This window comes from Amblyraja radiata, chromosome 20 (assembly GCF_010909765.2).
Source record: "Amblyraja radiata isolate CabotCenter1 chromosome 20, sAmbRad1.1.pri, whole genome shotgun sequence".
Taxonomy (NCBI): domain Eukaryota; kingdom Metazoa; phylum Chordata; class Chondrichthyes; order Rajiformes; family Rajidae; genus Amblyraja; species Amblyraja radiata.
The window spans coordinates 39,911,433-39,923,699 of NC_045975.1; the positions used below are offsets into that span (position 1 = coordinate 39,911,433).

Below are 12,267 nucleotides of genomic sequence, written 5' to 3' on the forward strand. Positions count from 1 at the left end.
CCAACGGTAACAATGGGCTCAAGGTGGATGCCAACTACCACAATGACAGCACAATAGAACGTTGCCAACGGTAACGAGGTTGCTGCCCCTCTACCAATGGTGAAGGGTGCTCATCAAGTTCTGCTTGCATTTTGGTCCCGCAATCCTGGTGTTTGGGCACAAGGCAGGGAAGGGGGGGGGGGGGATCTCCCTGTCGGATTGCTGCTCACAGACAGCACTTTTTCCAGGAGCTTCCAGTGATTATGTCACAATGCCACTCACACTGCACCAATCACAATGGGCTCTCAAGCTGCTGACTGCCACAATGACATCACAATGAGATGTTGCCAATGGTAACGAGGTTGCTGCCCCACGATCCTGATGATTGGCCACAAGGCAGGGAGTGTGGAGGGCCAATCGGGGGGGAGGGGGAAATCTCATCGGCCACCCACCCATTCCCTGCACCCCACCCCCTCCCCTCCCGTGATGAACGACGAATCCGCACACCCCCCCCCCCCCATGCGTTGGGGGACGGGGCCACGGGTCCCACTTGGTCTAGTGATTTTATAAATCTCTAAGGTCACCCTCCCATTTTGCTTTGCTCCCTGACAAACCCAGCCTATCCAAGCCCTCCTTTCCAGCAACATCATTGTGATCTTTACAACTTCACTAGCTTAAGCACATAATGCACCACAAGTGTGATCTTATCAACCTCTGTAACATGTACGCAATGTCCCGACTAATGAAGGCGTGTGTTATACGCCGCCTTCAACACCTTGTCTTACTGTGTCACCACTTTGGTCAAACTATGTACTTATATCCATAGATGTCTCAGGACCCCTGAACCCTGCCCTAGTTTAAGTTACCAAAATGCATTACTTTGCCTGTTTAGTTATAAAAGGATGGAGAATGCAGAATCTTTCAACATTTTTAAGGCACTGGTGAGCATAAAGATGACAGGCAACTGATATAGCAGACGAGGATGCAATTAGATATGTGCAGTTAACTTACCATGTCTGTTAGAATCTGAATTCACATCCATATTATATCCTCTCCTGTTTTAGGCTGTTTGTCTGACTTTTGTATTTAAAATATATTTGACAGGTTATTGCCCCAACTAATGCAGAGCTGTTGCCTCTTATGCCTGAACCTGAAGCCACTGAGCTAAAGAAGCATCTGAAGCAGGTAAGAGGTGGTTTTGATCATCTAAGACCATACCATGTGAGAAGTTTATGGAAAGAGTCTGGAGGGCGGGAGTTGAGGTCTACCAGCCTCCCATTGTTGATGTGGTTACGACCTGCCAATTTCCATGTTGGATGAGCCAGCACATCCTGGGTTGATGGTGGGTGATCTGCCATGCTGGGTTAGGTGGTTGGAGACGGTCCCAGCTATCCAATTTTATGGTCTGGACTGTTGCCTTGGTTCCGCTATTACGGGCCAGATTGCAGTGAAGTCCCATCTCTTTGGGTGGTGGGTGCAGCATTTGATTTTCAGCAATTGCTTGTAGTGGACAGAAGTAGTTTGGATTTTGATTGATCTTCATTGAGTGGTGTGACCTTGGAAAATTTGCTTTGATTGAAAGGTGCCCAGGTTTATCTTGTAATAATTGTTACTGTTGACTGTTTGAAAAGAGGAACTTCTTACAAATGCTCCCTGACCCTTTGCTGGTATTGTTTTACCTGGTTATCATCATGAGGATCTGTGCTCGGGTACTCAGTGAATGTTACCTGCTTATCCTGGACAATATTTGGGATACTGAGGACCTCGCTACTGGACCAGATAGTTCTCAGATGGTGCTGTGTTTTAATCACTAGCACTTTGCCAATTGACTGGCTCGCACGTCAGCAATGGTAAAGCAAATTTGAGAATTTGCTATTGCCCATTATGTTATGCTTTTCTAGCACTCATCTGTGTTCCACAAGGTAAAGGGGAAAACCCTGGCTATTTCATGGCCAATGTGCATTTGGTCTAGGAATTAATAATTATCCAAAAGAATTAATTTATTCCTATGTCAATTCTGCCAACTATAACTAGATGAGCTATTGGGACGGTGGGGTGGGGGGTTGGTAGGGAGAGGGTGGGAAGATAGTTACTCCTGAATGCTAAGATGTGCTATCTCACTGCCCACCACTCCACCCCACTTCCCTGCAATGGTCTATAGTCTGGGTTTATTCATGATAGTACTTTCATCATTTGTGTGTATTTAATTATTTATTTCTCAATGCATTTGTGTCATCAGTAGCATTTGAAGGTAAACTTGATACTGACATGGGGGCAGAGCATGAAACAAGTGGAGCCCATCTGTGTTTCATATGCTCGGCATGCTGGCAGTTCAATGCAGCATTAGAGAGGTTTTGTGCTGTGTGGGTGTTGAATACACATTGAATGCATGAAATTCTCTCTGGGAATGTATGGAAGTGCAGCACTCAGTGCTCCCTCAACTCATTTCTTTGCACTGCTCTCTGCCAAAGTGAGAGGGACACAACTAATACTCTGGCAAATGCAAAACCAGACTGCAAGCCTGACATCACTGAGTCTTGAGTTAAAGCTGTGAACATGCTGCTTCCATCAGAAGCATTAGCTGCTGTTAAGTCTGGAATTTAGATGAGGGATTGCGGTAAGTAGGCCAAAGTAGATTTGATTGTGAGGTGAACCTATTCTCATTGCACCCATTGGTCAAGTGTTAGAAGCAAGTGGGCCACAAGCTGTTCACTTCCCGTCTCTGTCTACCCTCATGGCCTCCCTTCTTTGATGCTCTGCTCTGTTTAGACCTTCATTTTGACAGTAATTTATCTAGCACTCTTTCTCACCCGTTTCTCTACTTGTATGTTCTAGTAATAGATTTTCCTTTTGTCTGTGTCTCCACAATTTTTATTCCTCCTGTTGGGGCCTCATCCTCATGGCTGGTTGGCTGCTGTGTTGGTGTTGTCATGGTGTCTTCCATCTTGTCCTTAACCGTCCAGTGTTTGGTTAGCTTAAGTGATATCATGCAGCAGGAACTCGTCACAGCAGAGAAGGTGGTCTATTTTAAAATCTCTTTACTGCTTTCTTTCTGCTGTGATTTATTTTGGGGACTGCTTTTGGCTGCTGACTGAAGGCGAGGCAGGGCCATTGATAACACTTCACCCGGTCCCTCTCTGAACTCCCACCATCAGCCATGTGCAATTTGGCAGCCCCTCTGCCACATATCACCAACTAGGATTTTGGTGGGCAACAATTACTTCAGCCTACCCTTCAACTTCTCCATCCCACTCATCCTGCCCTGTATGCCCTGCATCTCACCACTCCATTCCTGCCCCTCCATTCTCGCAGCTACCCCCACCCCATCAATTCTATCAGCTGATCCCTGGTTCTCAGCCACTCTTCCATCAGCCGCACAGACCTCATTCTCCTCCTCCCAAAGGATTGCCCTGCTCTTCTCTTACCCCCCTCCCCTCCACTGTCCAGTACCAGTCATGCACACTCTCCACCCTGCATCTGTCTTTATTAGCTCTCCAGACAAAAGCTAATTCTCCAAGGACTGTCAAATTCAACAGTGAATTTCAGTTGCAATTTATATTTTGGCTTTAAGATGAATTTTTGCTATTGCAATTGACGGGAAGCATGCACTTATTTGTGGCCCTGTCTGAAATGCTTCTGCCAAATGACTCGATGTGCATGCTGGTGATGTGCAATGATTTCACTGAGATATCTGAGATGTTGGTACTTTGCAAATATAAATGTTTTTTCGAATATCTAATATCTGTCATCAAACGGCTGATGACTGTAAGCACGTGTAATCAGTTTGCCACCTTAGGATGCTATTAGTGCCAAATTGACTGTGTAGGCAGTGCACCTGCACCATACCCAAACTCCATTATCATCTTGCATGTCTTGCTTCTGTTTGCTAACAATGAATTAATTGCCCACTGAAGTCAGGATCGTCCGTACTTGGCCAGCAATATCCTAAATTACTGTAACTACTAGATTCTGCAGTTAAAACATGCCCAACCTCAAATTACCCTAGTTTCATCTTCTCTGCATGTTTTTGACTTGTTCATGAAAGGTTCTTGGAACCTAACTAACTGAACTGGGTTTGGAATGTCAAGCATGTTTCAGCCTCAAATGGCTGACCTACTGATCACTGCCAAGGTACATACAGCATGATTTGATGCCGAGTCAAGCTCCTGCCCAGTGTCTCCTCCACACTTGGGTTCAGTATCAGTACACTGTCATGTAACACTCCCAGAGCTATTTATCCCAGCTCCGAAACAAATGTAATGTCTATTGATGGTGAGATGATTGTTGCAACTTGAGGTGACAGAGGGTGTTCTGCCTGTTTGGCCAGCTGTTCACACTTTGAGAACTATCTCTTCCCTGCCTGAGATCTACTTGCAGTGTGTCTTCTGTGCCGATCTGCAGTGAGGGGAGAGGATTCACTGTAGGAAATGAGTATGTTGCCCACACAAAGTGGTCAGCTAATAACTGTGAAGTTTCGTGATCTTTGTCTCAAAACTAGGGATGTTGGCTGTAGAGAGGCTCCTAGCATTGATTCAATAATCTTTCCATCAGCTCCACAGCAGGCACCGTAGGACTCTGTTTCCAACTACTTATCTCTGTCGGTATAAAATATGGCAAACAGTATTCTGGAAATTGCTTGGCATCCTTAATTTGACTTTCACATCTGGATGGCTATTGTGTTACGGGAAGTGCTTTGTTTTCCAATTATTCTCTGAGAGTGGCAGTTTGTTTTGATGGCTTGGGGGGAGGAGGCAAATTTGCTGTACAGGCGTGTGGAACATCTTGAACTTGCCGTTGAGAAAGAATCCTCAGCAGTGATAGGGGTATGTTTACAAAAAGACCTTGATGTGTGTCAAGCTTGTACAGTCCCCAGCTGGCCAAAGATGTTGGTCTTGGTAATGTTAGTTTTGGAAAGAAGACGTTACAGGTTGAAGAGCTGATAATTCATCTTCACATCCAGAAAGGTATCAAGATCCCAGTGAGATGGGGTTGGGACAATGACGTGCCCCAGTTCAGCATCATTTTGGACAGTTGAACAAGTGTCTGATCAGGTCCAGTCATCTTATTGTGAGGTAACCCGAGCACACAGATAGAACTACACTAGACAACCAGAACACCATAAGGCGGCACAGTGGTGTAGCAGTGGAGTTGCTGCTTTACAGCACCAGGGTCCCTGGTTCGATTCTGAGTACAGGTGCTGTCTGTACGGAGCTTATACATTATCCCTGTGACAGTATGAGCTCCAGTTTCCTCCCACATTCCAAAGACATGCAGGTTTGTAGATTAATTGGCTTCTATGTTGGATAGAGCTAGTGTATTAGTGATTGTTGGTCTGCACGGACTCGGCCGATGGGCCTGTTTCCACGCAGACCAGTTTCCTGTTTATCTCTAAACTAAGCTAAAATAAAATAAAATAAATCCTGAGGCTTCATGGTGAGGAATTCAAGGCACTTGTTCATCAATGAATGAGCAATCCATGCTGCTTTCTACACTTGTCCTACTTTTGACAGGCAGTAAAATTGTAATTGCCTCTGTCTGAGTCTGAAGAAGGGTCCCGCCACAACATGAAGCCTATCCAATATCCTTCAGGGATGCTGCCTGACCTGCTGAGTTACTCCGTCACTTTGTTTTGTAAACCAGCATCTGCAGTTCCACAAAAAATTCACTATTGCCTTGAGACAGTTGAAGATATACTGGAATTCTAATGGGATATCTTCAACAAGGGGGAAGAAGAGAATTCAGAAAGATTAGTATATGGATCTTCCCTGAAAAGGAAAAGGACATTCACTGCCTGTAAAATTTCCATTACTTGACGTATAATTGTCTCGAAAATGGTCACAATTGTGTGGGTTAGGTGCAATTTCTTTTGACAGAAAAAATTTCTTGCTCAAATGTTCATCCGTCAGCTTTGAAGTTTTCTGTGGAAGTGCTGTTCAGGTCTTGTGCCCAGTTTGTCGTTTTGGCACAGCAAACTTGGAAGATATGGTGTAGGAAGGAACTGTCTTCAGTCTGAAGAAGGGTTCCGATCCAAAATGTCACCTATTCCTTTTCTCCAGAGATGCTGCCTGACCCGCTGAATTACTCCAGCATTTTGTGTCTTATCTTTGGAAGATATGGTATCAGCTACTGTTTCTGTTACTGGATTTTGAAGGATGAATTTATATCTGTGGCCTCTGCTTTATGTTTCAGTTGAGTAGTCGCAGATTAATAATAAAGCTTTATTTCAGACACAGGTCCATATAACACATCATACAGTATAAGGAGATACAAAAAAAACATTAAAAATTGCATATTAGCCTATAAGATATACAAGCTATTGCACCAATGCCATCTTAGCCTAGAAGTGAATCTATAGCAGCTTTTCAGAGGGCTGACTAGGGCTTCAATTATGTGATTCTCTGACTTGTCCAGGCGACACATAAAACTAAACATCAGCTGTCTTAAGAGTGCCTCACAGGTTGGCACTCTAGTGGACACAAACAATTGACTGGCACTATGCCACCTAGGGACACGAAGCAGCAACCTCATTGCATCATTGTATGCTACCTTGAGCCTCTGCATACACTTTTTCTTATAGTTAGACCACAATTGAGCAGTATATAACAGTGTGATGTAGGTTCTGAACAAGGAACACTTCACAGAGTCAGAGCACATAGAAAACTTCCTTATAAGCATGTTAGCTTGAAAATAAATTTTACAGCGCTGTCAGTGGAGGTCTTTGTCATCCGTCCAGTCATCGGATATGACATGACCTAGGTATTTAATTTCCTCACACACAGCAAGAGGACTGTTTGACAAATAAAAGGTCGGAAAAGTTGATTTCCTGTCCTCAGCGCTTCTAACTATCATTATGCGGCTTTTCTTAGCGTTATACTTTATGTCATAATCAAGGCCATACTGAGAGCACACCTTCAACATCTGCTGCAGCCCAACACTATATGGACAGAGCAGGACCAGGTCGTCTGCATACATAAGATGATTAACAATAGTGTTGCCCACAAGACAGCCAGTTTTTAACCTATTTAACTGATTTGATAATTCATCCATATAAACATTAAATAAAATAGGAGACAAAATTCCTCCTTGCCACACTCCGTTACTAACACAGAATGGAGCAGATAAAACATTGTCCCATTTAACCTGAAACGTTTGACAACATTGTGCTTAAAAACAACATTGACCAAGAGGTGGTTATTAGTTTAGTTTAATTAATTATCATGTGTACCTACCTAGGTACAGTAAAAAGTCAGGGAGTCGAACCACTGGAATATGATGCATCATAAGTAGCTTTCACTCTGAAATAATTATTTCTCATGTCCCATTTACCAAATGTTAAATTTTCAAAGTCTCCACTTATTACCACAATTTTGATGTTGTATGGTTGTTTTCAGTTTCCAGCTTTACAGCCTTTGGTGGCTCATTTTGGAAATTCAGACAAGTGGATGAGCTGTTGTCAAATCAACTGTGGTGACAACAGCATATCCAGTGGATTTAGCACATCCTTTATTCATCATTGTCTTGATTTTAGCTGTTGCAACAAGTAGGTCAGGATGTCGCTCAGTGAAGCTTTCCGTCTCATTGCTAGCTTGATTCAATTTATAAGATTTACTTGCATTCCTCCAGGTTATCTCTGTTGTGGCACAAGCCATATGTCCATAATTGATTTATGGTCTGTCCCAAGGTTCAACGTGGCAATGACAGTCAAGAGAATGTCAGTGTTTGCATCATGGATACGTTGCAGTGGTATTGCAAGTGCTACCATTTCTGAAGATAATGGTTAGGTTAAGTGGATGATGTGCTGTAAGTTTGCTGAGGAGGAATTAGCTTTCCCAACGTTTCTTTTCCATTATTGGCACGAGATTGGATTGTAGTCCAACTCTCTCATTGATGTTAGATACAAAATGCTGGAATAACTCAGCGGGACAGGCCGCATCTCTGGAGAAAAGGAATGGATGACGTTCGGGTCGGGACCCTTCTCTCATTGATGTTATCTGTGGACTGCATTATGAGATTACTGGCATGGTGTTTGCCATTATAGTCATACTCTCACCGTGATGCATCAGCTGCTGAGGGTCAGGCAGAGTTGTTAGAGGATTGTTCAGTGAAGTCAAAGCCTGTAATCTAGTTGCCGATGGCGAAACTAGTTCCCATAAATGTTCCTCCCTTCATCCTGCATTCCTATTTGGAGAAAAGTGGAGCTGTCCTCCTTTCATTTGGTCATAATCTGTATGATGGAACAGCTATTTTGCAAGTTCTCTAGATGCAAGGGGAGGCACAGTGCTGGTTAGATAAACTAAAGCCTTATTCGGACTATCACAGCAAAAATGTTCCGGTCAGTTGCAGCATTGGCTGGATATTAATAGATCTGACCATGTCGACTCTTCAGATGCTAGAGTAGCTACTACTGGTTAAATGCAAAATAAAGCTCCTAAAATATCCCGGCAAACACTCAGGTCGGGCAAAACTGGTTATGTAAAAACTACTGCCTCATCAAACCATACAAAGGCTCCCTCTGCACTATCCTATCAAACAGGCCAGTGTATTGTATCCCCTCTGGCACTGCTGGCTTCTTAAAATATGTATGATGCTGTGAAGTGAAATTGCTTCAGTTAAGGTCCCCACACAACATTGGTTGGGAATTCAGTTCTGTTCTATTCACTGTTCTGATATATATGTTTCATTCCCTGAGGCAGCACGGTGCTTCCTCCCATGAGCATTGGGCGTGAAGCAATGGGAAGTTGGATGTTTCGTGTCTGACAGTCTTGTTGCTTTTATGTTCATCCCCACCCCACAACACTCTTTTTGCGAGGCACTGCTGCCCCTGTACATCAGGATGGTGGTGGTGTTTGGTTTTACAAAAATGGAAGGTGTGGATCTGTTTGATGGATTGTGAAGAGGGTCACCTGTCTGTTGGGAGATGTGGAGACAGTGTGCTGCTTGTGCTTGGGGATGGGAGCGGTGCTGTCCTGTCACATAGTTTGGCCAGGGAGGTGGGGGACTGGCGCTGTGATGGTTTTGCTATCACTGAAGTGAGCTGGTCTTGGGATTGAGCTGCACTTTGCTGACACTGCTCTTATACCTGGCCCTGTGACAGGCACTGGCGAGCATGAGTTTAAACACTCAGCCAATCCTCAATCTGGAAAAGTTCAACGAAGCGCAACAACTGCCTCTGCTGACTGGGCGGGCCCGGGAAGAGCAGACCTCCACTCCATCCACCGAATTCAATCCCCTCATCTACGGCAATGATGTCGACTCTGTGGATATCGCCACCCGGTGAGTTTTCCCTTGGTCACTCTGCAGATGTTGTGTCTCATAATGTTTTTGTTCCATGTGGTATCTCAAAGCCAGGTAAAACCTCACCAAGTTTGATAGAGCCATTACTGCATTCCTCAATTAACGATTCCCTTCAATTACATCAAAACCAATAATGCAATGTGTTTCCAGTCGTCTTCTTGACCAGATCCATGTCCACTGATAGTCCTTCAATTGTGCAATTAACGATCTCAAGTCCTCGGTTAGCAGACATTTTAGCCACTATCACAGTCATAGACTCATACAGGCCCTTTGGCCAACCTGCCTAAGCTGACAAGATGCCCCACTGGTCTCACCTGCCCGTGTTTGGCCCATATACCTCTAAACCTTTCCTATCCATGTACCTGTCCAAATGTATTTTACATTAGTTGTTTGAGTACCTGCATCAAGTACCTCCTCTGGCAGCTGATTCCATATACCCACCTCTCTCTGTGTGGAAAAGCTTGCACCTCAGGTTCCCATTAATTTTTCCCCTCTCACCTTAAACCAATGCCCTCTGGTTCTTGATTCCCCATTTCTGGGTAAAAGACTCTTCATCTAACCCATCTATTCCCCTCATGATCTTGTATACCTCTATAAGATCACCCCTCAGCCTCCTACAAGGAATAAAGTCCGAGCCTGCCCAGACTCTCCCTGTAACTCAGGCCCTCGAGTCCTGACAACATCCTTGTAAATCATTTCTGCACTGTTTCCATCTTAGCAACATCCTACCTATAGCAGGGTGTCCAGAATGAACACAATACTCCAAATGTGGCCTCACTGGCATCTTGTATAAACAACTATACCATAACATGACTACTTCTCTATTCAATACCCAGACTGATGATGGCTAATGCACCAAAATCCTTCTTGACCATCTGATTTACCGGTGACGCCACTTTCAAGAACAATGTACCTGCACTCATAGATCCCTCTGCTTCATAACATTTCACAATGGCCTATCATTCATTGTGAAGAACCTGTCCTGGTTTGACTTCCCAAAATGCAACACCTCGCCCTTATCGGCATTGAACTCCATTCGCCATTCCATAACCCACTTGCCCAACGGATCAAGATCCTGTTGTAGTTTTTGTTAACCATCTTCACTATCTACGATACCACCCACTTTAGTGTCATCTGCAAACTTACTAATTATGCCTTATACATTCACATCCAAGTTGTTATTGATTATTCCATTGTTGATCCAATCTAAGATGTGTGACAGTGGCGCAGCTGGTTTGAGCTGCTGCCTCACTACGCCAGGGACCTGGGTTCGATCCTGATCTTGGGTGCTGCCTGTGTGGGGTTTGCACATTCTCCCTGTGACCTCATTGGTTTCCTCCGGCTGTTCCAGTTTCCTCACACATCCCCGAGACATGCACTGCTGTGATTTGCCCCTAGTGTATAGAGAGTGGATGAGAAAGTGGGATAGCATAGAATTAGTGTGAACAGGTGATCAATGTGGATTTCGGGGGCCAAGTGCCTGTTTCCATGCTGCATTTCTTAAGTGTTAATCTCCCAGTGTACCTCACCAGTCCAAGTCGGTAGGAACTACACAAGACCACAAAAATAAACGTGCGGTGAAAATAAATTTTATAGAGGGATAACAAGCTGTCAGCATGGAGTTCCTGCACACATCCTACCCTGAGCACAGAAACAGCCAGTGCCCTTCTTTCCACTTTTGGTTTTACAGCAATAGCCATATCATTATCTCCATGGCGAAGCCATACCATCTCTGCTCTTGTTTACTCGCTGCTAGTCACTTCCTAACTGCAATCATGTATTGGAAAATGTGAAGCTACTCCCTTACCACCACCCACCATTCTATCCAATGTCTGAGCTCATATTGAGTGAAACGAGAGTGGAACATTCAGTGCCAGGTTAGACTACTATCACATAAAAATGGCCGTATATATTTTGTAATAAGTGGATCTGTCTGTGTGAGATTGGCATTCTCATGTCTTCCGTTAAAGTGTGTAGTAGGATGAATGACATTGAGTATGTGCTTTGTGTGACTGCATGATACATGACCTCCCTATGACTGTTTTTTAACTAGATGATCTTTTGCTTTGCAGGGTTGCAATGGTACGGTTCTTCAATAGCCCCAACGTGTTGCAGGGTTATCTGGCTCACACCAGGATCCTCAGACTCTTCCCTCGGCCTGTTGTTGCATTCCAAGTAAATTCCTTCCTGGCCTCCAGACCAAAGTTATCCATGTTCACTGAGAAATTGGCTCGGACTCAGGCCGTGGAATATTCCGGAGAATGGTCGCTGAATCCCACCAACTACACCTTCCAAAGGATCCACAACAGTAAGTTGGGGAGGGTCGCACTGCTGAAGGATGTCAAGTCAGTTTTCTAACAGAAGTATGCTCCAGCTAGTTTTAGGGTTTTTGACGTGACTGAACCTGCAGTTGTGCCTGTGCTTATAGAGGTTTGATACTCCTTCAAAGGGCAGTAAAAGCAGTGTCTTTAAGTTGTTTTAAGGCAAAGGTGGGTTCTTCACAAGCGAGAGGGTGAAGAATTATGTGTAGGAAGGAACTGCAGATGCTTGTTTAAACCGAAGATAGACACAAAATGCTGGAAGGAAGAAGGGTCCGAAGAAAGGTCTCAACTCGAAGCATTTCCCATTCCTTCTCCCCGGAGATGCTGCCTGTCACGCTGAGTTACTCCAGCATTTTGTGTCTGTCTTCATGTGAAAGGTTATTGATGGTAGACAGGAATATGGAGTTAAGCTGACAGTTAGATAAGCTATTATCTTGTGAATGACAGGCCATGCTCGAAGATCAAGTTCCTTTGTCCTCCTGGTTTGTCTTATCCTTTTCTCTGCTCATCAGACCTGAAGTGTTGTCCTTAGAATTGGGCACATCACTCAACTGGCGTTAAGCCGGTATTTTATAGTTTAATTTCTTTCTGGGGCATCGATACCAACATGTCCCAGCTACACTAGTCCCACCTACCTGCGTTTGGTCCATATCCCTCCAAACCTGTCCTATTC

The 12,267-nt window shown here is 44.3% G+C and overlaps 1 protein-coding gene across 20 annotated transcripts in view; it reads left to right on the forward strand.

Annotated features, from left to right (window-relative positions):
• madd (MAP kinase activating death domain) overlaps positions 1-12,267 on the forward strand; it is a 199,306-nt gene that overhangs the window by 75,583 nt on the left and 111,456 nt on the right. For all 20 annotated transcript variants that reach the window (XM_033038463.1, XM_033038468.1, XM_033038455.1 and 17 more), the window contains 3 exons: positions 1,084-1,164; positions 9,074-9,252; positions 11,346-11,581. In XM_033038463.1, the coding sequence (XP_032894354.1) occupies positions 1,084-1,164; positions 9,074-9,252; positions 11,346-11,581 (496 nt within the window). The remainder of the gene's footprint in view (positions 1-1,083; positions 1,165-9,073; positions 9,253-11,345; positions 11,582-12,267) is intronic.